Source organism: Hyperolius riggenbachi, chromosome 5 (genome assembly GCF_040937935.1).
Source record: "Hyperolius riggenbachi isolate aHypRig1 chromosome 5, aHypRig1.pri, whole genome shotgun sequence".
NCBI lineage: Eukaryota > Metazoa > Chordata > Amphibia > Anura > Hyperoliidae > Hyperolius > Hyperolius riggenbachi.
The window spans coordinates 38,139,649-38,164,874 of NC_090650.1; the positions used below are offsets into that span (position 1 = coordinate 38,139,649).

The following is a 25,226-nucleotide window of genomic DNA, read 5'->3' on the forward strand; positions in this document are numbered from 1 at the left end:
AATATTTTAGGGTGTTATAATTTTCCAAGATGTTGCAAGTAGGTAGCGCTCCCAACCCAATATAGATAGCCAGATAGGAAGCAGGAAATTTGGCTGCCTGGGGCTAATGGACTATTTGGGCAACCCTTAGGTGCTAATGCAAAAAATCGGCTAATGGGCACCAAAAGCAGCAATTTGGGTGCCCTCCTGTCCAACTGAATTTTTTAGTTTTGAGAATCATCGTTTTGAAAATTATGGTTTTGAAATTTGTTTTGAGTATTATCATTTTGTAAATTATTGTTTCAAATGTTTTAATCATTCTGAAATTCGTTTTGAGAATTATCTTTTTGTAAATGTTCTTTTTGAAATGTGTTGTCTTAGGAATGTATTGTGTTGTTTTTTTTTTTACATTATTTGCAGCGGAAGGAGGGGGTTTTAAGGTAAGGCGTCAGTAACAAGGGCTTAAAGGTTAGGGTCAGGAAGGGGGGGGGGGGGGTCTTAGGGTTAGGCGTCAGGAAGGGGGGTCTTAGGGTTAGGCGTCAGGAACGAGGATTTTAGGGTTAGGCATCAGGAAGGGGGTAGGGTTAGGTAGCACGGGGGGAGGGGGGGGGTCTTAGGGTTAGGCACCACCAAGGGGAGTTAGGGTTAGGCATTGGTAGAGGCAAGGTTCTTTGTGAGAGTAGGGTTAGGTTTAGTTGTAGTAAAGTAGTTAATATTTAACAATGTTTTACTATCTTCATTAGGACTGTAAATATTTCTTTGTTTTCATTGTTATAGATAATGTTTTGCAATTTCAGCTTTACCCCTTGCCCTTTTTAATACCATTATTTTAACATATTTCTTATTCTAACGGAGATACTTATGAAGAAACGGTACAAAACATTGTGAGGCCAGAAACCCACTAGGAGCGTTTTCTAAGCGCTAGTGATTTGAAAAAGCTCTTGCTAATGCAATGCTATGGAGGATTTTTATAAAATCAAATCTCTCCAGTGGGACCCCACCCATAGCATTACATTAGCAAGAGTTTTCAAATCACAAAACGCTCAGAAAATCGCTCCTAGTGGGTTTCATACAGTATTTTACAACATTGGCTTCACCCTGCCCCTTTTTTTTCCTGGTGCCCTTATTTAATGTATGCAGCCAGATGTGCCCCCAGTATTAGGTAGCCCCCACCTCCAACAGGGATATATATTGCAAGTTACTTCAAAACATTGCAGGAAAAGTTTGCTCATTTCATTTTGATGACTCAGCTAAGACATTTCTGGAGAACATGACAGTTCTTGAGAAGATCTAGTTCATGGAAGGAGCAGAGAGGAGAGCGAGGATGAAGCGGTGAGATGTCAGAGTACACATCACAGCGGCTGCAGCCGAGGCTTTGTGTAAACAGGATACTGTCCACTCAGATAGGCCCCCTCACCATCTTCACTCCGAGGTCCACCATGCGGTTTATTTACACTCAGAGAGATAGTTTCACGTCCCGGTTAATCTCTTGCAGAGAGGCATCCGACTGTTTATTAACAATGAAAATATACAAGCGGTAATTGCATTTAGCCAATGAAAACGTATATATTCTTGTCTCCAAAGGGTCTCGCCTCGGATGGACAAATATATTAATGCCGTCAAAATGTTTTTTCTTAATACTTTTTTTTTTTTATGGACATCTTCCACAAACAAACAGAAGTTTTTATTAGCTTATTATTTAAACAAGACATTCCTGTGTACTGAGAGCTCTGCTACAGAAAACCCAGTACAGCGTGTGAAAGGGGCTTATTTCACGAGGGAGGCTTGGTCTTCTTTAGGCCCGCTGCAAAAAATATTCTCATTGTTCTAAATCTCTAAGCTATTATGCACTCACCTAAAGGATTATTAGGAACATCATACTTATATGGTGTTTGACTCCCTTTCGCCTTGAGAACTGCCTTAATTCTACGTGGCATTGATTCAACAAGGTGCTGAAAGCATTCTTTAGAAATGTTGGCCCATATTGATAGGATAGCATCTTGCAGTTGATGGAGATTTGTGGGATGCACATCCAGGGCACGATGCTCCCATTCCATAACATCCCAAAGATGCTCTATTGGGTGGAGATCTGGTGACTGTGGGGGCCATTTTAGTACAGTGAACTCATTGTCATGTTCAAGAAACCAATTTGAAATGATTCAAGCTTTGTGACATATGGTGTATTACCTGCTGGAAGTAGCCATCAGAGGATGGGTACATGGTGGTCATGAAGGGATAGACAGGGACAAAAACAATGCTCATGTAGCCCATGGCATTTAAACAATGCCCAATTGGCACTAAGGGGCCTAAAGTGTGCCAAGAAAACATCCCCCACACCATTACACCACCACCAGCCTGCACAGTGGTAACAAGGCATAATGGATCCATGTTCTCATTCTGCTTATGCCAAATTCTGACTCTATCAAGACTCATCAGACCAGGCAACATTTTTCCAGTCTTCAACTGTCCAATTTTGGTGAGCTCGTGCAAATTGTAGCCTCTTTTTCCTATTTGTAGTGGAGATGAGTGGTACCCGGTGGGGTCTTCTGCTGTTGTAGCCCATCCGCCTCAAGGTTGTGCGTGTTGTGGCTTCACAAATGCTTTGCTGCATACCTCGGTTGTAACGAGTGGTTATTTCAGTCAACGTTGTTCTTCTATCAGCTTGAATCAGTCGGCCCATTCTCCTCTGACCTCTAGCATCAACAAGGCATATTCGCGAATTCACCATTCTTTCCCATTCTGACATTCAGTTTGGAGTTCAGGAGATTGTTTGACCAACACACCCCTAAATGCATTGAAGCAACTGCCATGTGATTGGTTGATTGGATAATTGCATTAATTCCCCGTGTTGTCTTACTTCCCTGTGTTGTCTTATGCTAGGTACACACTATGAGATTTTCTGGCCGATTTACTGTCAGATCGATTATTTCCAACATGTCCAATTTGCTTTCTGATTGATTTCCGAGCATTTTCCGATTGATTTCCTATTAGAGTTTAAGGAAATTGATCGAAAATGCCCGGAAATTGATCGGAAAGCAAATCAGACATGTTGGAAATAATCGATCTGACAGTAAATCGATCAGAAAATATCATAGTGTGTACCCAGTGTGTATCCAGCATAACTGTGCTTTGTAAAACGCTGCTGAATATGTTGGTGCTATATAAATAATAATATTAATTAATTGAACATGCGTTCTTAATAATCCTTTAGGTGAGTGTAGGTTACTCTATGACACCTCTGTCACTAGTCCTGCCATAGAGCCATATCAGTCCACTGTCCTCAGAGGAGATCACAATCTAAGCCTGTCATAGTCATAGTCTAATGTCCTACCATATAATTGTTATGTATTTATATATCACTGACATCTACTGCAGCACTTTACAGAGTACATAGTCATGTCACTGACTGTCCTCAGAGGAGCTCACAGTCTAATCCTACCATAGTCATAGTCTAATGTCCTAATATATTATTATTATTATGTATTTATATAGAGTTGATATCTACAGCAGCACTTTACAGAGTACATAGTCATGTCACTGACTGTCCTCAGAGGAGCTCACAGTCTAATCCTACCATAGTCATAGTCTAATGTCCCAATATATTATTATTATTATTATGTATTTATATAGAGTTGATATCTACAGCAGCACTTTACAGAGGCCATAGTCATGTCACTGACTATCCAAAGTCAAAAACGTATCTGTATGCTTTTGGAAGGTGGGAGATCACCCATGCTAGCACGACACGAACATACATACTCCATGTTGGTAGTAGCCTGTCCCAGATCCGATCCTGGGGCTCTAGCGCTGCAAGATGAGAGGGCTATCCACTATGCAAGGGAATGGAATTTACCATGGGGGATTTGTATGTTAATTTGGTTGGTAGCGGTGGTGGGGTGGGGCAGTGGCATACCTACCATAAGGCTGCAGGTCCTCACCGGGTGTAGCCATGGCTAGGGATGCCGATGTGGTGCTCAGTCACTGTGTTCTTCCACCTGGGACCTTTTCTAATCATTTGGGCAACATTCTGGAAAATAGCAGCAGGCAGTGCATGGGACTGTACTAGTTCCTGCACTAGATGCAGCACCCCTCCCCTTCCTGTCCCATGAGCAATGTGTCTCCTTGTAATTTTAAGATTATAGGAAAGTGGCGCTCTACACTTGTCAGTACACAGCAATATAGATACAACTTAAAAGTCCCACTCTGCACAAAAGTCCATACACCAGTGTCCCCGGGCAGTATCTGTTTTCCCGTTATCACAGTCCTCTACTTCATTTCAAGGTTGACATGCAGTTGTAATATTGGCAGGTATCACTCTCACCAGATAAATAGGCTGATTATTTAAAGTCAGCATCAATCACTTTGTAATGTGGCCCCTCACGATCAAAGTCTTCTTCCTGTTAGCAACTCAGAGATAAAGGACAGCAAATAGCGTAATACTGTATGGAGACCTGTTCACAACCAGCCCTCCACCAGCAATAACAGCACCAATCCGTGCCCGGACCCACAAACAGTACCACCACTCTGTGTGTCCTAGTGTAATAAAATTCAAGGCTCACCAGATGCCGTAGCTGACCATAACAGTCCAGCAATCAGCGTTTTTTCACCACACTTCCCTTGCGTAATCAGCAACCTTCTCCCTTTATGAACTCAAATAGAGGGTATCATAGCATAACTCCGTTTATTAAAAGATAATAAAAGATAATAGTGCACTCACATTTAAAACTCAGAACATGCGCATGTAATAAGACAGTTTCAGGACGTCCTCATCACCGCCGTGCTAGCGTCTCTGCACTCACCACGAGGCCACGCCCTACCGGTTTCGTCATATGACTCATCAGGGGCTAATGTGTCTCCTTGCTCTCTACATACAGCCTGCAGTGAGTGAATGTGCAGAGCAGCAGGGTGAGTAGAGAGAATAATTGCTGTGCTGCAGCTGGGACGTTAGCAGGGGGAGTTGGTAGGATGTGTTTAGTGCTTCAGAAGTTGACTGCCATTAGTAGCCATGTGCACTGGCTGCTGTAATAGCCCTGGACTATTGATTATTTATCCTGATCAGAGTAATTAATCAATAATGCAAGGCAGTCCGCTGCTGCAGAAGCCAGTGGCACTAACATCTTCTGCAGCACTGTATAGAGTACAGAGTTTCATAACAGTTACAGTTAGCCCCTTCTACATCCTGATAACTCCTTTTCCCCAAAAATCCCCCAAAATTTGCATCGAAACATGCTCTGCACCCCAATCCGTCAGCCCTTACATAATTTTTTTTTTTGGGGGGGGAGGGGGGGGGGGTCTGTAAATAACCAGCATTGGGTGTCAAATTCTCTAGGTAGACCACTGGGGTGGGGTGGGTTGCCACAGTATCAGCCATTATGCTTCCTGCAGGCATCCAGGTTTATGGTACTGCAAGGTTTATGAAAAGGCCCAATTCTATAAACCCCCAGACAGAAATGATGATTAAATCTCATTATAATAAACAGTTCTGCCTAACTCCTTCCTCTTTACGTCTAGCATAAATAATGGGCAAACATGTAAATGTAATTTGGCTTGATGAACCTGATGTTGTGGAATGTGTTTACATGGCTGGCTGTGGTAATCAGGAGGCACAGGCCTTTAGTAGGCCGCATGCGGTAGCGGGCTGACAGGAGATGTTTCCTCCTCGGCCCTCAGCCTCTCCTCCTCAGTGATCAAACAGGATGGAGGCTAAATTGATATGTAAATAGCTGCTGCTCTGCTCCGGGTGAGACAAATTAAAACCTACGGCTTCTATAATTCCCAGTCAGGTTCGGTTTAAATCTCTCCGGGGCAGAATGGGAGGCCTGTTGTGACGTGGGACGTCCGTACTGCTCTGTAATATAGATAATTGGAACCAGCAGATGGAGCTTAATTAGAAGAAGAACACACCAATGCCATTATCATCCTGTACCGTGTCAGATTATATTATTATGTATGTGTGTAAAACTACAGAGAAACTCAAACAGGACCAAGAGATTCTGAATGAGAAAACATGACTCACAGAAGGATTAAACGCCATACATGATGAATAATAGTAATAATATATATATAATACCGTCACAATAAATGTACACCTTTTCCTGTGCCTAAAGCCTATTACCATGGTAAGTACTTTTCCTAATAATCATCCTGGGTAAACGCCCACCTTGAGCTAACTTCTGCATGAAGAACGCAATCGCCCTAAAATCACTCCAACAATTTCAAAAGCTCCAAAAATCACAATCACTCCAAAATCACTCCAAAAATCGCAATTGATGAAAAAAAGATATACTTTCTTAAAGAGAATCTGTATTGTTAAAATCGCACAAAAGTAAACATACCAGTGCGTTAGGGGACATCTCCTATTACCCTCTGTCACAATTTCGCCGCTCCTTGCCGCATTAAAAGTGGTTAAAAACAGTTTTAAAAAGTTTGTTTATAAACAAACAAAATAGCCACCAAAACAGGAAGTAGGTTGATGTACAGCATGTCCACACATAGAAAATACATTCATACACAAGTAGGCTGTATACACCCTTCCTTTTGAATCTCAAGAGATCATTTGTGTGTTTCTTTCCCCCTGCAGCTATCTTCCACTGAAGTGTCAGGCTGTTTCTTCCTGCAGAGTGCAGACAGCTCTGCCTGTATGTAATTCCTCAGTATGTGAAAGCCCAGCCAGCTCAGAGGAGGATTTATCCAGCTTGTAAAAGATAATAGAGCAGAGAGAAGCTGCACTAATCTAAATAATACACAGGCAGTATGCAGAGAGGGGCCGGGAGGGGGGAGATGCATCACAGAAACACAACACTGAAGAACTTGGCAGCCTTCCAGACACAGGCTGACAAGTCTGACAAGAGAGAGATAAGTTGATTTATTACAGAGATGGTGATAGTAGAACGTGCTGCAGATAGCCAGAACACATTAGAATAGCTTTTGGAACTTGTAGGATGATAAAAACAGGATGCAATTTTTGTTACGGAGTCTCTTTAATAACTTATTGCTATTATTTTTTGTTTTAATTACAATTTTTTTTTTGTTACCATTGCTTTTTTTTGGAGTTTTATAGCTGTGATAGCAAATATAAGAGAAAGCTGTGCTAGCAAATGGAAGGGAAAGCTGTGCTAGCAAATGGAAGGTAAAGTTGTGCTAGCAAATGGAAGTAGAATAAGATGCTACCATAGCGAATGTAGGGGAAAGCTGTGGTAGCCAATGGAAGTAGAATGGGAGGCTGTGCTAGCAAATTAAAGGGAGAGCTGTGCTAACCAATGGAAGTACAATGGGATGCTGTCCTAGCAAATGGAATGGAAAGCAGTGCTAACCAATGGAAATAATATGGTAAGCTGTGCTAGCAAATGAAAGGGTAAGCTGTGCTGGCCAATGGAAATAGAATGGAATGCTGTCCTAGCAAATAGAAGGGGAATCTGTGCTAGTCAATGGAAGAAGAATGGGATACTGGACTAGCCAATGTAAGGGAAAACTGTGCTAACCAACGGAAGTAGTATGGTAAGCTGTGCTAGCAAATGTAGGGGAAAGCTGTGCAAGCCAATGGAAGTTCAGTATAATGGGGAGCCAATGGAAGGCAAATCTGTGCTAGTCAATGGAAATAGAATGTGAACCTGTGTTAACCAATGGAAAGGGAAACTGTGCCAACAAATGAATGCCACTAGTCTCTCAACAATTAACTCTCAGCTGATTAAGACAGCCTCTTACTAATTGACTGGCAGGAAGTGACTTTCATTTGCTGGCGCAGCTTCCGCTTACTGGGTCATTGGAGATTTATTACCAGTAAAGCCGTCCATGAGATATGAGTTGTCCAGCTGTACTCTAGCTGTGTATAACATGGACATGCATGGCTGCAAATCACAAACATATAAATAAAGCAGCCTGGTCATTAGCTTCCCTGGCGCCGCCGCCTGCATTTCATGGGACAGACCATAAAAAATAGGCTTGTCTTCTGTAGTTCTCTGTGTTGTATTGATTCCCTCCTTTCCTGTCTCCCTGTGCAGGTTACTCCGTGGCTGTGGGGGAATTCACTGATGACTCCGAAGAAGGTAATGCAGTCATGTCAGACCGCAGAGCAGTGTGTCTAATAGCGGCAGCGTTTGGAGTGCTCTCATCATTCGCCGTAATGCCTCCCTCTGGTTAACTACCAGCCTATTAAATATGTATATACCAGTTTTCATTACTAACTGCAGTCTCAGCATTGTGAAGAAGGGGGGGCTTCTGAGGTCTGCTGCTCAAAGTGGGATTTAAATAAAAACACACAAGCCAATTTAAAGGTATACTGTGTAGGGGGTCGGGGGAAAATGAGTTGAACTTACCCGGGGCTTCTAACGGTCCCCCGCAGACATCCTGCGCCCGCGCAGCCACTCACCGATGCTCCGGCCCCGCCTCCGGTTCACTTCTGGAATTTCCGACTTTAAAGTCAGAAAACCACTGCGCCTGCGTTGCCATGTCCTCAATCCCGCTGATGTCACCAGGAGCGTACTGCGCAGACACAGACCATACTGGGATTGTGCTATACATTCCTGGTGACATCAGTGGGATCAAGGACACGGCAACGCATGCGCAGTGGTTTTCTGACTTTAAAGTCGGAAATTCCAGAAGTGAACCGGAGGCGGGGCCGGAGCATCGGTGAGTGGCTGCGCGGGCACAGGATGCCTGCGGGGGACCGTTAGAAGCCCCGGGTAAGTTCAACCCATTTTCCCCCGACCCCCTACAGTATCCCTTTAAAGCAAAGTTATGAAAAAGTATGCTTTATAAGGGAACCGGAAGTGAGAGGGACAGGGAGGATGCCACATTTCTTTCCTTTTGCCTGGCTGCCCTGCTGATCTATTTGACCTAGGCCAGTGATCTGCAAACTTGACTCTCCAGCTGTTAAGGAACTACAAGTTCCACAATGCATTGCTGGAGTGTGACAGCCATGATTCATAAAGGCAAATGCATTGTGGGACTTGTAGTTCCTAAACAGCTGGAGAGCCAAGTTTGCAGATTGCTGACACAAGACAAGGTACAGAACATTTATATTGCTATTTTCTCCTGGCAGACTCAAGGTGCCAGACCTGCAGCCACTAGGACGCGCTCTATAGACAGTAGCAGTGTTAGGGAGTCTTGCCCATGGTCTCCTCACTGAATAGGTGCTGGCTTACTGAGCAGGAAGAACCAAGATCCGAACCCATGGTCTTCTGTATCAGAGGCAGAGTCCTTCAAGTGTACCAGAGATGCCGTTAAACAAAGATTTGATACTTACCCAGGGCTTCCTCCAGCCCCATAAGCACAGCTGAGTCCCTTGTGCCTCTGTTCAGACACAGTCAGCCCCGTTAACTGGCTCAGTCGCATCAGGCGGGGTCTTCTGCAGATGCGGCTGAACGGAGGCGTGCGGTAGGGCGACGAGGGACTCAGCGGTGCTTATGGGGCTGGAGGAAGCCCTGGGTAAGTATTAAATCTTTCTATAACAGCATCTTAGATTTTCTTTGAAGGACCGCTATCGGGAAAAAAGTAGGGCAGTTAAAATCTGACAGAACCAACAGGTTTTGGACCAGTTCATCTCCTCATGGGGGATTCTCAGGGTTTTCTTTGTTTTCAACAGCATTGCCTGAACAGCACTTTAACTGCCAAAATAGTAAGATACCAGCCAACCTCCCTGCTCACTTGCACACTATTTTGTCAGTTAGACTTTGCAACTGCTGTTCAGGAAATGCTGTTGAAAACAAAGAAAACCCTCAGAATCCCTCATGAGGAAATGGACTGGCCCAAAACCTGTTGGTTCTGTGAGATTTTAACTGCATACTTTTTTCGGGATAGTGGTCCTTTAGCCACTGCTGCATCCTAGATGCAGCTACTCTGCTATCCTGTCTTCCTTGGCAGATTGAGGCCACCACGTCTGTTCTAACGGAGGAGAGTCACACTCTGTATGTAGGGCCTCTGCTCTCGGCTGAGGCCTGTGAGGCCAAACATGTAGGCATGGCAAGAATTAGCCTAACAGGAACCAGCTGTGAGAGGGACCTGTCTCTGCCTAACTAGATGAAAGGCTCAACTACTGCCACTTCCACCATCTAACAAGCTGTTCCTGAAGGGAGATCACGTTGATTGAGTGTGTTTTGGATATAAACTTCCTTTAAAGCGGCCAGGCTTATGAGGTCCTGGCTTTGGGTTTGTCAGATCACAGGCCGGCTCCATGAAACGTTATGAGGTTCCTTGTTCCTCTGACATAAGGAAATAAGTCGGAAATATTAGCTGTATTGAAGTTCACAGTCCTATCAGTACATGTACCTTTGTACAGAACTTCTTTTCATGTTCTTCTCTGTGCAGTTTGATGTTATCAGCGCAAAACCCAATCATTCCCAATCTAACTATTTTCTTATGGCCCCTAAGCTGACCTGAAACAAGAACTTCCTCTCTGCTCTAAAAGATAGGCAACAGCATAATAACCTTTAAATAAAAACATTTCTTTATTACAGCTGATACAAATCCTGCCATAACTCTGCAGTGTGTCTACTTCCTGCTTTCATGGAAGCAGACATATTGTTAACATCCCGTGTTTACAAATTAGCCGCTCTGCCATGGCAGAGGAGATTCCTGAGCTGACACAGCTGAGAGATCAAATTACAACTTGTGATTAGTCACATATGGGGAATTAGACAGGCTAAACTCTCTAAATACACACAGGGTGCATTTATCTATGTTTTTTCTTCTGTCCTGTGCAAGAGTTCATGTCCACTTAAAAGAAAACCTGAACAAAACCCTTCTTTTTTTTAAGCTCTGCCATGGTTTTCCAAACAGTATCTAAATTAAAGGTGGCCATATACCTCTCAATCTGTCACCAGATGGACCATAAGATAGATGCCTCTGCAGTTGAATCTGATGAGAGAGGGATGTATTACCTGCACAGGGGCGTAACTAGAAATCACTAGGCCCCCCTGCAAAAGTTTCGATGGGGCCCCTTCCCCCTACACTCTGAATAGGGACTGTCTACAAATCATTGTCTACATAACTTTGTATGATTATCAGTGGCTAAGCAGATGCAGTCATTAGAACAATTGTCCATAGAGCAGAAAGCTTTTTCTCTCCTTGCCCTTAGTTGTCAGTCTCTCAGTACAGGGCCCCCTGCGGCTTCTGGGCCCCCCTGCAGCTGCATCCCTTGCAGGGTCTATTGTTACGCCCCTGCTGCTCACGCACTGCATGAAGTCTTTAGGAAATCATCCTAATGGCATTGCCTGCCAGGCTGCCCCCCTCCTCCCCCCTATTTGGATGCGTCACATGTCACCTGGTACAGGCGTGTAACATTGAGCTGGGTTGAAAAAAAAAAAGGGCAGAAGTGACGTCACTTTTGGCCTCACAGAGAAACGGTAAAGATGGAAACCAGCAGAAATATTCTTTTCGTGTTTTTCATATCACATTTCTCCTAAATCTGACAAAACAACTGGACAGGTAGGCTAAATATCTACAGTAATTTCTTATTGGGCAATATTTCCGTTATTATTGAGTTTCATTCTACTTTCACAACGGGCTGTGCTCAGAAAATTGAAATGTTTACGTGCAATAAGAGATAATCAATAAGGTGATAATAATTCTGTCTCACTTGCACGTTTAATGGAAATTGGATGCAGCCTGGAATGTAAAGTTAACCTGTAAAAAAAAAAAATCTCCAGTAGGGGGTATTCACCTCGGGAAGGGGAAGCCTCTGGATCCTAACAAGGCTTCCCCCCTTACTCCTCCATCCAGCACTGGGAGCCCAGAAGTGTGACCTTCCTGCGCATGTACGTTAGCTCTGTCCTGCTTGCGAACGCTGTAATGACAGCGCAGGAGATTTGGGTGCAGCCAGCACCACCATAGACAGCTATAGCCGCACACACTGAGTAACTTCAGAGCTGTCAGAAGACGGAGATGAGGTTACTTTTAATCACTGTAAGTCGGTCGCCAGCAATAGCGGGAGGCCAAATTGCATCATTCCCCATCATTCACGTGAACCTGGAGGGGGAATAGTAATTACCGCCGCCGGGACTTGTGCAGGAGCAGGGTGAGCTGTATACCCGCTATATCCTGTGCCCAAGTCTCCCGGCAGCGAATTCAAATGTATGTTCCGCTTGGGTTCTGGGGAAAAAGCTCTATGTTACTGCGGAGGTACGAACCCGGTCCAGCCCGTCTCTTTCTAAAGAAAGCCAAGGAGGGCGGAGCTACTGCGCCAGCACAAGGTGCCAACAAGTGGAATTTCGGGAGTCTAAACTCTGGGGGGGAGTAATGGAGGAGGACGAGAGAAGCCTCTTTAGGATCCAGAAACCTCCTCCTAGTGGAAATTTTGTTTTCATTAAGCAGGGCCTGGGGAGCGCAGCTAAGGAAAGGCCACCCATGATAGGGCTAGCCATTTGTCAGGCAGCTTAGGGGTTAATCTGACTGGGGGATGAATTATCCCCTGGTCAGAAGCTGGAGGGGAGGAGCGTTAGGGGTGGTGCCAGGCTAGGTTAGGAAGGGCGGATTCCGGAAGGAAGTAGTGCAGCGGCAGCAAGGAGAGAGGAGGCAGGAGAACGTTTCCCGCCCACCCGCCCTATTGTTTTTTGGTTTTGTAAGTTTTGTCATTGCAGCTAGCGGGGCAAGGTGTCCGGAGGATGGAGCTAAATCTGATTCGAGGAATTTCACCGGGTGATTTCCTCTTGGTAAGAGGCGTCATAGAAAATTGGTTCGTGAAGGCCATGCCGCTGTCCCCGAGTCTGTGGTGCGGCTGGGGGCCAGAATATGGCTGCAGGCCCATAGTGTTTCCCGATGAGTAGGTCAACGGTTTAACCTCCGGAATGCCTTGCCTTGCAGGTTTAAAAAGTTCTTGTTAAACGAGTTGAATAAATTGTTTTATATTAAAATGTTAAAAGTTAATAAAAAAGATTGGGCTGCATTGGCCTAATTATTCCACTGTCAATTGCAGTCAGGCCTGGTTTGTTTTAGTGCTAAGAAATAGGTGGGATTAGGGTATTACGGTTTCATAGGACATAATTGGATGTGCACCTATCATGCAAACCAGAGTTATTGTCACCTCATTGACCATCTCTCCTAGTACTATTTAAAGGACAACTAAAGTGAGAAGAATATGGAGGCTGCCATATTTATTTCCTTTTAAATGATAATTATTAAAGAGACACTGAAGCAAAAAAAAAATGATATTATGATTTGTATGTGTAGTACAGCTAAGAAATAAAACATTAAGATCAGACACATCAGTCTAATTGTTTCCAGTACAGGAAGAGCTAAGAAACTCCAGTTGTTATGTCTATGCAAAAAAGCCTTTAAGCTCTCCGACTTTCAAAGTCGTGGAGAGGGCTGTCTTCTGACTTTTATTATCTCAACTGTTTACTTTTTCTCTGCTAGAGGAGAGGTCATTAGTTCACAGACTGCTCTGAAAGAATCATTTTGAATGCTGAGAGTTGTGTAATCTGCACATATTATACAATGATGCAATGTTAGAAAAAACACTATATACCTGAAAATAAAAATATGAGAATATTTTCTTTGCTGCTAATCTTCTAGTAATTATTCATAGTACACAACCAATTCACTATATCATATATTTTTTTTTCACTTCAGCGTCTCTTTAAACAATTTTTATACAATAATGAAAGGGTACCTGAACTAAGCAAACATATATGTGGTGGCCATATCTGGGGCTTCCTCAGTGCCCCATAAGCTCTAGAAGAATATGGAGGCTGCCATATTTATTTCCTTTTAAACAATACCAGTTGCCTGGCAGCCCTGCCTATCTATTTCACTGCAATAGTGCCTGAATCACACCAGAAACAAGCATGCAGCTAATCTTGTCAGATCTGACAGTAATGTCAGAAACACCTGATCTGCTGCATGCTTGTTTAGGGGCTATGGCTGAAAGTATTAGAGGCAGAGAGTCAGTAGGGCTGCCAGGCAACTGGTATTGCTTAAAAGAAAATAAATATGGCAGCCTCCATATACCTCTGATTACAGTTATCCTTGTCCTTTAATGTTTTCCTTTAATGTTTTAGTTAAATAAAAACTGTTTAAAAGTTACATTTTTGTAAATAAAACAAATGAATAAAACAAACATGCTAAAAGCCCCAAGTACAACAATACATCCTGTGTAAGTGCAATAGGCTGTAATCCCGATGAGTGAGTGTTTATCGCTGTGACATGTGTTTGTTTTTTTCCAAAGTCTAAATCTGGAGCAACAATTAATAGTTGTTTATTGGCCTCATCCAGGACACAAAGAATTATGCACCACTTGTTCTCTCCAATTTCCTCTGCCACGTTATCTACTGACTGGATGCTAGTCAGATTTCATTGTTACAGCTGATACAAATCCTGCAATAAATATACAGTTTGTCTGTGACTAATCACTACTGTCATTTGATCTCTCAATTGTGTCAGTTGGCTGCCTCAGCAGAGCAGCTAATTTGTAAACAAAGGATTTTTTTCCCTTCCAAACACTTAAGCTGGCCATACACTGGCCCGATTTGCCGCCGTTTCGACAGCAGATTCGATCCACTGGGATCGAATCTGCTGCCAGTCGTTCGCGCTACACGCTGAATTTCGATCCATTTCGTCCGATCCCGTTGATCGCTCCATGCGAAAAATTACCGTCGATCGCCCGCGGGTAGGTAGCGCGTCGCTAGCGGCGTTCGATTGCCCGACGACCGACGCAATAGAGCCGCATACATTACCTGCTCCGCCGGCGTGACTACCCCCGGTCACCGCTGCTCCGTGTCCGCGCTGGTCTCCGGCATGCTTCAGTTCCTCCTGCCCGGCAGGAAGTTTAAACAGTAGAGGGCGCTCTACTGTTTAAACTTCCTGCCGGGCAGGAAGAAGCAAAGCATGCCGGACCTGGAGACCAGACCAGCGCAGACAGAGCAGCGGTGACCGGGATGGAGCAGATTGTGAACGGTTTCAGGCTGAAATTGATTCACAATCTGTTTGCAGTAAATGCAGCCATACGATCCCTCTCTGATCAGATTCGATCAGAGAGGGATCTATCTGTTGGTCGAATCTGATGGCAAATCGACCAGTGTATGGCTACCTCCATCTCTCAATCATCCAAACAGACCTGACCCTCCTCCCTCCCCTTCCTTTACACTCTAGCGCTGTTCCCTGTAATGCTGGGTTTTTGCGTCTCGATTCTGCCGACCAATCGATTCCCCGCTCGATTTCGCGCCCAATTCTCTTATCTTCCATTCGTTTTTCTTATCTTTTTCCATTGTTCCCTATGCGAAATCGAGCGCGGAATCGATTGGGCGGGGGATCGGACATGTCGGAAATGATCAATCGAGCCATTTAAATGGCTCAAAAACGTTCCGTGTATTCCCAGCATAAGGCTAATGTCCTCTACTCCAATCTCCTATACATATCCACACACCCTACCCTTGCTTTACCTCCATCCAACAAAGGATGTTAACGCTATGTCAGCTTCCGTGAAAGCAGGAAGTGGACACACTGTAGATTTATTGCAGGATTTGTATCAGCTGTAACAAAGAAATGTTTTTCTTTACAGGTTATTAAGCTGTTGCTTATCTTTTAGCGCAGAGATGATGTTCTGAGTTCAGGTCTGCTTTAACACTTTTATACAGAAATAAAAAGCTATTTATTGTTGGTAAACATATTGTATAAATTAGATGGGGTATCTATTTGCACTGTAACATCGCTTAAGATTTAACAAAGCCTGTTTGGTTTTCTTGACAGAGTTAGTTGCTGGAGTACCGAAAGGGGATCAGAATTTTGGATATGTAAGTATAGCCGTTATTAATTATTCTCACGGTATCGCTTTAAGTTAACATCTACACTATAATTGTGTCTGTGGTGGAATGTTTATATTTATGTCCGCATGAAGAGCAATTCCACTTTTGTAAGAAAATGTGTTTTATGTACATAAGTTCTGTAATTTCGTTTTTTTTATTAAAAATGACATTTCCTTTGCAGTCTGCATCACTAGGGTGTTTGTAAAATTGCCAGGAAGTTGAAACTTCACTTCCTTGTATCCATAGCAACAGCTCATGCTTTGGAATGCACAGAGCCTTGCATGAATAATTTGCTGCATTGAGCAGGAACTATGGGGGCTGAGGGGCACACTAAGGGACTGACATTGATTTATTAAAGGACAACATTTGCAAAAAAAACTGTGAAATTTGGAATAAATATATATATGATATATAATATGTATATTTTTGTTTTTAGGTCTCCATTATTGACTCAAAGATGATCTACATTTACAATTTTACAAGTGAACAGGTAATATTGCAGCGTGACGCAGAGGGGGTGGTCTGTAGTTCTTAAAGGACAAATGAAGTGAGAGGGATATGGAGGCTGCCATATTTATTCCCTTTTAAGCAATACCAGTTGCCTGGCAGTCCTGCTGATCCTCTGTCTCTAAAGGTGGCTATACATAGAAGATTATGGGCAGATTCGACCAAGAGACAAATTTATCTCTAATCAAATCTGATTAGAGATAAATTTGTCTCTTGGTCGAATCTGCCCATACACTACAGGCCGATTCCCGTCCGATTTCAGCATGAAATCATCAGGGAATCAGCTGAGCCGCCGCGTCCGCCCCGCCGCTGCCCCCAAAATGTATAAATGTATGCAGTGTAGTGCATTTATACATTATCTGTCCTGTAGCAACTTCCGCACGGTGTCCGTCCATCTCGCCGGGTAACAGCCGCATACACGCTACCGGTGCACAGTGCCTGACGTCAGACAATATGTGCCGCCAGCGTGTATGCGGAACCCGGCGACATGGACGGAAACCGCGTGGAGGCTGACACCAGACAGGTAATGTATGAATGCACACACACTACATACATTTATACATTGCGGTGGCAACGGCGGGGGTTTTGTTCGCAAATCGGCCGACCAACCAACTTCCGCCCGACATCTTGCAGCATGCGCGATCGACCGTGTGGCCAATTTCTGTCCCAAAATTGGTCACTTTGTCGGTTGGGCATGCACTTGGCAGCACCAATTCTCATCCAATTCGATTATAATAATCAAATTGGATGGTCGATTGGTTGGTTGGTCGGCTAATGTATGGCCACCTTAATACTTTTAGCCATAGACCCTGAACAAGCATGCAGCAGATCAGGTGTTTCTGACATTATTGTCAGATCTGACAAGATTAGCTGCCTGCTTGTTTCTGGTGTTATTCAGACACTACTGCAGCCAAATAGATCAGCAGGACCACCAGGCAACTGATATTGTTTAAAAGGAAATAAATATGGCAGCCTCCATATTCTTCTAGAGCTTATGGGGCACTGAAGAAGCCCCAGATATGGCCACCACATATTTTTGCTTAGTTCAGGTACCCTTTCATTATTGTATTATAATTCCATTATTGATCAGGATGAAATATGGGGTTAATTTAGCACAAGTACAGTATAAGTTCCTTATTCCTTTAGTTTGGAAGAGTGTTTTACCCAGGCTTACTGTATTTCGCATAACAAAGTGTAGTGTGTAGTGATAGAACAGATTTTCTCTCTCTCTTTATTTTTTTTTAGAAGAGCATAGTCTATAACAATGCAGTCCACTGTCATTATTGAACCGACAGGTTTTGGACTAGCCCATCTACTCATGGGGGACTCCTAGGGTTTCCTTTGTTTTCCAAAGCATTTCCTCAATGGCAGTTGCTGAGTCCAGCTGTCAAAATAGTGCAGGGAAGTGAGTAGGGAAGCTGGCTGGTATCTTACTATTTTGGCAGTCAAACAAAAGTTTGCTTTCCTAAAACAGAAAGAATTTGCGATAATTCAGGTTGGAGTGAGCTTGAGATGTCTCCCAGAGCAACACTGCTGAATATATGCAAATTAACCATTGTACCCTTAGAAGCTAAACACACCTCCAGAACCGCTGGAATGCAATGATGTGTCAGTTTGTTAATTTGTACAGAGCCATAATAATAAAAACATGCTTACAGACTGTTTCGGATTGTTTGATCCTCATCAGTGCATAGCATGGATTAATTTGGCTCTATGGAGTAGGGCTTGTAACACTGAGAGATACAGACTAACCAGCAGGCTCATGGTGAACCAGAACTCATTGGAGTGTGTAAGGGACTACAATGGTCCTAAAAGCCCCCTTACTAAGATGTTAAGAAAAACAAAAGTTTGCTTTCCTAAAACAGAAAGAATTTGTGATAATTCAGGTTGGAGTGAGCTTGAGATGTCTCCCAGTGCAACACTGCTGAATATATGCAAATTAACCATTGTACCCTTAGAAGCTAAACACACCTCCAGAACCGCTGGAATGCAATGATGTGTCAGCTTGTTAATTTGTACAGAGCCATAACAATCCAACATGCATACAGACTGTTTTTGGCAGTCAAACTGCCGTTCAGGAAATGCTTTTGTAAACAAAGAAAACCTTGAGAATCCCCCATAAAATCAGATTTTGACTACCTACCTACTTTTTTTTGCTGGACTATAGCGAAAAAGTAAGCAGCTTACATCTGACAGAACCAACATGTTTTGGACTAGTCCATCTCCTCATGGAGGATTCTCAGGGTTTTCTTTGTTTTCAAAAGCATTTCCTGAACGGCTGTGGCTGAATACTGCCAAAACAGTAAGATACCAGCCAGCCTCCCTACTCACTTGCACACTATTTTGGCAGTTAGAATTAGCAACTGCCGTTCAGGAAATGCTTTTGAAAGCAAAGAAAACCCAGAGAATCCCCCATGAGAAGATGGACTAGTCCAAAACCTATCGGTTCTGTCAGATTTTACCTGCTTACTTCCTTTCGCTGTAGTAGTCCTTTAAGGAAACATTTAAACCCTTTGGCACATGAGGCCTATCTTTAACCACGGCAGTACTTGCCCTGTTGAAAAATGATTGGAAAATATGTCTTCATAAATTCCTTTTGTCGATACAAACACTGCAGCCTCTCTCTACACCACAGAGTTCTCGCCAGCAGGCCGGGCCTGACCTAATCACCTCCATTTTGTTTAGTGTCAGTCACAGAGCTTGGCCTTTGTAAATGATGCGTATTCAGGCTGAACTCGCTGTTTAAATAATTCAGGGAGATATTTGAAGTGTGCAGATTCTTTCCTCATTAGCGCGCTGTTTGATGTCAGGGTGCCAGTACTTTCTCCAGGCAGTCAGGCTGGGCACAGGCATTGTTCCAACCATTCAATATGTGTTTGTCTTCCCAGATGGCCTCGTACTTCGGATATACAGTTGCCGTCTCCGATGTAAACAGTGACGGGTATGTTGACACAATCCTTCAGTGTTTGGGTAACTCGTAATTGCCACCATGAAGAACAGTGTTTTTACTAAGTTCTGCCACTTCAATGCCTTTCTTCTCCAGATTAGTTGAGGGGGGAGAACCCTCCCAAAGCCCCTTTTGGCGTTACCTTAAACGTAAATAGTCTGTTTAATGCTTATGGTTTTATGCTATGCATCGTAATCTGCGGTATGTTTTGCAGTGAGATTGAAGTCAGCTGAAAGGGGGAAAGTTCATTTAAATGAAAAAAATAAATAAAAAAATATATATATATATATTATACGTGAGGGTCATTCAGAAAGTAACAGCTGTATGCCTTCATCTGCAGTGCAACATATCCTTTCTGTGCAATTTAACTTGTATCTGTCTGTTGGGTGACTGCACATGACTGCAGAACGCTGGTAACTGTTCTTTTAGCAGCATTAACATGAAGCCCCCCCCAAGCATAAACAGGAAATTTGGGCGCCTGCAGGAAATGAACAATTTTGGCGTTGACATTACCCTGTAAAATATTATGATTTATTGTTTACCAGTAGACCTAAACCCATTTAAAAACGGCTCTAGGTCTCTCTCTCTCATCGCCGCCACCGCCGCATGTCAGTGCACATGCGCGTGTGCTCGTCCGCCCGCACCCCCCCCCCCGCCTGTCTCCCTGCCCCCATCCTCCTATCCCAACGCAACGGCTGTCCGTGCAGCACATGCGCAGTAGCGCAAACCTACGGACACAGGGACAGGAGTGTACGCAGGGACAGTTAGGTTTTTTTGTATAGGATACTATCGTTCAGGGAGCGGTATTTTCACATTTTTTGTGTCAGATTTGTGTGGGAGGTGTTTGGGGTTAATGAAAAATAGTTGTATGTTGGTAAATGTTACTAAAATTCTGCTTTATCCTGGCACCTCCATTTCCTGGTGCTTTTATTTCAAGGCTGTCAAGCCCCCCCCCCCCTCCCCCCCCCCCCATCCCCCCTCAATTCTTCCAACCCATAAGTGAGGAGTGAGATGCTACTAAAACAAAGAGATTGAAAGCCTTGTAAAAAAATAAGATAAATTGTTAAATGCCTAAATAAAGGAGGAGACAATAATCAGACAGTGTGCATAAAATTAAATGAATAAAATGTTTTCATAATTTATACATTGAAAATAGTTGTTACCCGTTACTTTCCAGATTTCCCTAGCTAGGAAATATATGTATGTAAGTACTGTGTATATATATGCATATATATATATATACTAATATGTTAAATGTTATAAATGGGAAAGTTTGGATGTTTGGATGTTTGTTACTCGATCACGCAAAAACGGCTGAACAGATTTGAATGAAATTTGGCGTACACATAGTACATTACCTGGAATAAAATATAGGATATTTTTTATTCCCATAACCAAAATGTGGGCGGAGACCAATAGAAATTTCACTGGGAAAATGTGAACTGCAGCCATTCTTATGGTGGCCACTAATGATCCAATCTTTTTCATCCAATGTTACCAAATATATGTAGTATTAGGATAAACTGAGTAAATACATTGAATGGATAATTTAGGCAGTACCCTTATATTACATAGAAATTGTAAGATTGGATGAAAAAGGTTGGATCATTAGTGGCCACCTTAACACTATTAATGGCAGGGTTCTCAAACTTTGCACAGTTGGTCACTTGGTAACTGGGATTAATATTCAGGGAAGTGGGTGGAGCCTACAAAAGACAATCAAAATCCACCTATTGATTTTCAAGGTGAATATTTAATTGCTGCCATTATTGCACTGTTAATGGCACAGGCCTCAAACCTGTTACAGTTGGTTATTGGGTGACTGGGGTTAAAATTTAGAAGAGAAGGTGGAGCCCCAAACAGCCAATTAGATTTGTTTCATTTCAATGCAAATTATTGATGCCAAAGACCGCAAAGCTCACAAACTTGGTCATTGAGTGTTTGTGTGTTAGGGTTAGAAAAAGTGGATGCAGCCAACACCAGCTAAATACATAACCAGGCAACGCCAGGTCATCAGAAGATGGAGACAAATACAAATTTCACTGGGAAAATGTAAACTGCAGCCATTTTTTATGTCACTAGTTAAACAAAAACTGGAAAAAACTGTTACATCTGCATTGCACCCCTGCATGTTTAGCTAGCTTATTAGTAGGGGGCGTGGTCACCGACTGCATGATGCAGTGATGCACAGGGGGGGGAGTGTCAGGCAGGCACAGTGGGGCTCTGGGCAACAATGATACCCTCCCTCCTCCTATAAGCAGCATTAGGCTCCTTTGTTTCTAGCCCTACTCCCAGTAATGTGCATTAGGCCCTTTAGTATCTCATTCACCCCCCGCCACACACACACACACACGTACACACATACACACGTACACACACACACGTACACACACACACACGTACACACACACGTACACACACACGTACACACACACACACACACACACACACACACATGTACACACACACACACACACACCTACACACACACACACACCTACACACACACACGTACACACACACACACACACACACACACACACACACACACACACACACACATGTACACACACACACACACACACCTACACACACACACACACGTACACACACACACACACACACACACACACACACACACACACACACACACACACACACACACACACACACACACACATGTACACACACACCTACACACACACACACGTACACACACACACCCCTACACACACACACGTACACACGTACACACACACGTACACACACACGTACACACACACGTACACACACACACACACACACACACACACGTACACACACACACACACCTACACACACACACACACACACCTACACACACACACGTACACACACACACACACACACACACATGTACACACACACCTACACACACACACACGTACACACACACACCCCTACACACACACACGTACACACACACACCCCTACACACACACACGTACACACACACACACACACACACACACACACACGTACACACACACACACGTACACACACACACACGTACACACACACACACACGTACACACACACACACCTACACACACACACGTAAACACACACACGTAAACACACACACGTACACACACACATGTACACACACACACACCTACACACACACACCTACACACACACACACACACACACACACACACACATGTACACACGTACACACACACACCTACACACACGTACACACACACACCTACACACACACACCTACACACACACACACACACACACACACATACACACACACACGTACACATGTACACACACACACACACACACACACACACGTACACACACACACATGTACACACACACACACACACACCTACACACACACACCTACACACACACGTACACACACACACATGTACACACACACACACACACCTACACACACACACGTACACACACACACACACACGTACACACACACACACATGTACACACACACACACACACACCTACACACACACACACACACACATGTACACACACACACACACCTACACACACACACCTACACACACACACGTACACACACACACACACACACATGTACACACACCTACACACACACACACACACACACACGTACACACACACACACCTACACACACACACCTACACACACACACCCGTACACACACACACGTACACACACACACACACACACCCACACACACACGTACACACACACACACCTACACACACCTACACACACACACGTACACACACACACGTACACACACACACACACGTACACACACACATGTACACACACATGTACACACACACACACCTACACACACACACGTACACACACACACACACACATGTACACACACACACCTACACACACACCTACACACACACACACACACACACACACATACACACACACACACACGTACACATGTACACACACACACGGACACATGTACACACACACACACACACACACACGTACACATACACACACATACACACACACGTACACATGTACACACACACACACGTACACATGTACACACACACACGTATACACACACACACGTATACACACACACACACAGCACCATACATACACACACACACACACACAGCCACACACATGTACACACACACATATGTACACACACGTACACACACACACATGTACACACACACACGTAGGCTAGCTGACCTCCTATATCTCTCCACCGCCCCCCCCCCCCCCCCAAACACACACACAAAGAGTAAAGTGGCCCCTGGGATCCACTGCAGAGTATTTAGCAGTGCAGCAAACTCACCTGTCCCGCTGCTTCTGCATCAGTTTGCAAGCTACCATGTTCATCCCCACCAGCCCCTCTTCACTGAGAAGATTCTACCAGCAGGGATGAAGATGGGTATCATGCAGACTGATAGAGGAGAGAGCTGACCAGGACAGGTGAGTTTGTTCTACTGCAGAATCCTCTGTAGGAGCCACTATACACTTAGGTGGAGCATCAGCAAGCACAGGGGCCCTGGGCAATTGCCCAGTATGGCTTATGGAGGGATGGCCATACACCACCGGTATATGAAGGAAATGTAAGCGGCCTCCTTGCCTGCCTCTTCCACTTAGCCTATACCAGTGATGGCTAACCTTGGCACTCCAGCTGTGGTGGAACTACAAGTCCCATGAGGCATTGCAATACTCTGACAGCTCTAAGCATAACTCGAGGTGGCAGAGGCATGATGGGATTTGTAGTTTGTTCACAGCTGGAGTGCCAAGGCTAGCCATCACTGGCCTATGCATTGGGTATTCAGCTGTGGAAACATTTTATTTTTAGAGAAGAGACAGCGCTGTAAATTGCAGCCCATCATCCCTCTTCCATTGTGTACATGTGTAGACATGCGCATGTGTATACATTTCCATAGATCCATCACTTTCATTGCTGCCATACATTAGCCGTAGCGAGCCATCTGTCATAATTATCGGCTATATTGCAGAGCGTAAACATTTACACAATGCAAATGTTTGGGCCCCGTAATGTACACATTCCCCCTCATAACCGATATAGTTTTATGATGGCTGTCACAGGCACTTGTGTCAGATTCCATCCATTGTGAGCGGAGCAGCCAGGGAGGTCAGCACCCTGTGCAGATTATACTCATCTGTGATTTATTCTGAAGGCATCATATTTCCACCTCTTATTGGAAAGGAATTCTATGTGTATAATGCAGCACGTTTCACACAAGAACGCCAGAGAGCCAGTCACTGACACGCAGGGAAGGTGACAGGAGCGAAACGCGGAAGACGGAGCCCAAGTCACCCTAGTTAGAGGGGCGCTGGCATAGGCAGCAATGATAAAATCCGTGAATGACGGCAATAGTTGGAAATTCGGCACCCGGGGCTACCTGCAATGCAGATTCCATTTATTGCCGCTGTTTATTTATAGCAGCCATGTGCATAGCAGGTAGCCCTGGCACCCACTTTGTAATTTCCATCTATTTCCTTTGTTCATTTATAGCCCCAATTTGCATAGAGGGTAACACCGATGCCTGCTACTTCTGTCCATTGCTGCTGTTTGTGGGGAGCCCAGATTTACGTGTATTGCCGTTGTGGGGGGGAGGGGATCTTTGGTGTTAGGAGTGTGTGGGTCCTATAGGGGTTGAGAATGAGATAAACAGAGGAACACCAAGAGCCCCAATAGTGTAGTATGTATTGACAAAGGGGGTAATGACAAAGAGTAATAGTTGTTATACTCACAAGCATGGGTCACCAATAGGCAACCACTGTAAAGGCAGGTGGGGAGATTATCCTGACCCCACTCAGGAATAAGAAGTCGCTCTCTGTAGATAGTAGAAAAGGGTCGCAACCCTCCACCCAGGGTGGATACAATATTGTATAGGAGAGGACAGAGGCGCCAAAAGGATAAAAGGGGTTTTAAAGGAGCTTGAAAGCCAAAAATGTGGTAATTAGAGGAGGCAGTGGTGGACTTACCTCCTCCAAGCAGACACAACACGACTGTACATTCAG

The 25,226-nt window shown here is 44.1% G+C and overlaps 1 protein-coding gene across 1 annotated transcript in view; it reads left to right on the plus strand.

Annotated features, from left to right (window-relative positions):
* Positions 1-25,226, plus strand: part of ITGA8 (integrin subunit alpha 8) — a 243,799-nt gene that overhangs the window by 87,431 nt on the left and 131,142 nt on the right. Inside the window, exons 8-11 of the mRNA XM_068235491.1 lie at positions 7,980-8,024; positions 15,661-15,704; positions 16,153-16,206; positions 19,112-19,164. Coding sequence (XP_068091592.1) covers positions 7,980-8,024; positions 15,661-15,704; positions 16,153-16,206; positions 19,112-19,164 — 196 coding nt within the window. The remainder of the gene's footprint in view (positions 1-7,979; positions 8,025-15,660; positions 15,705-16,152; positions 16,207-19,111; positions 19,165-25,226) is intronic.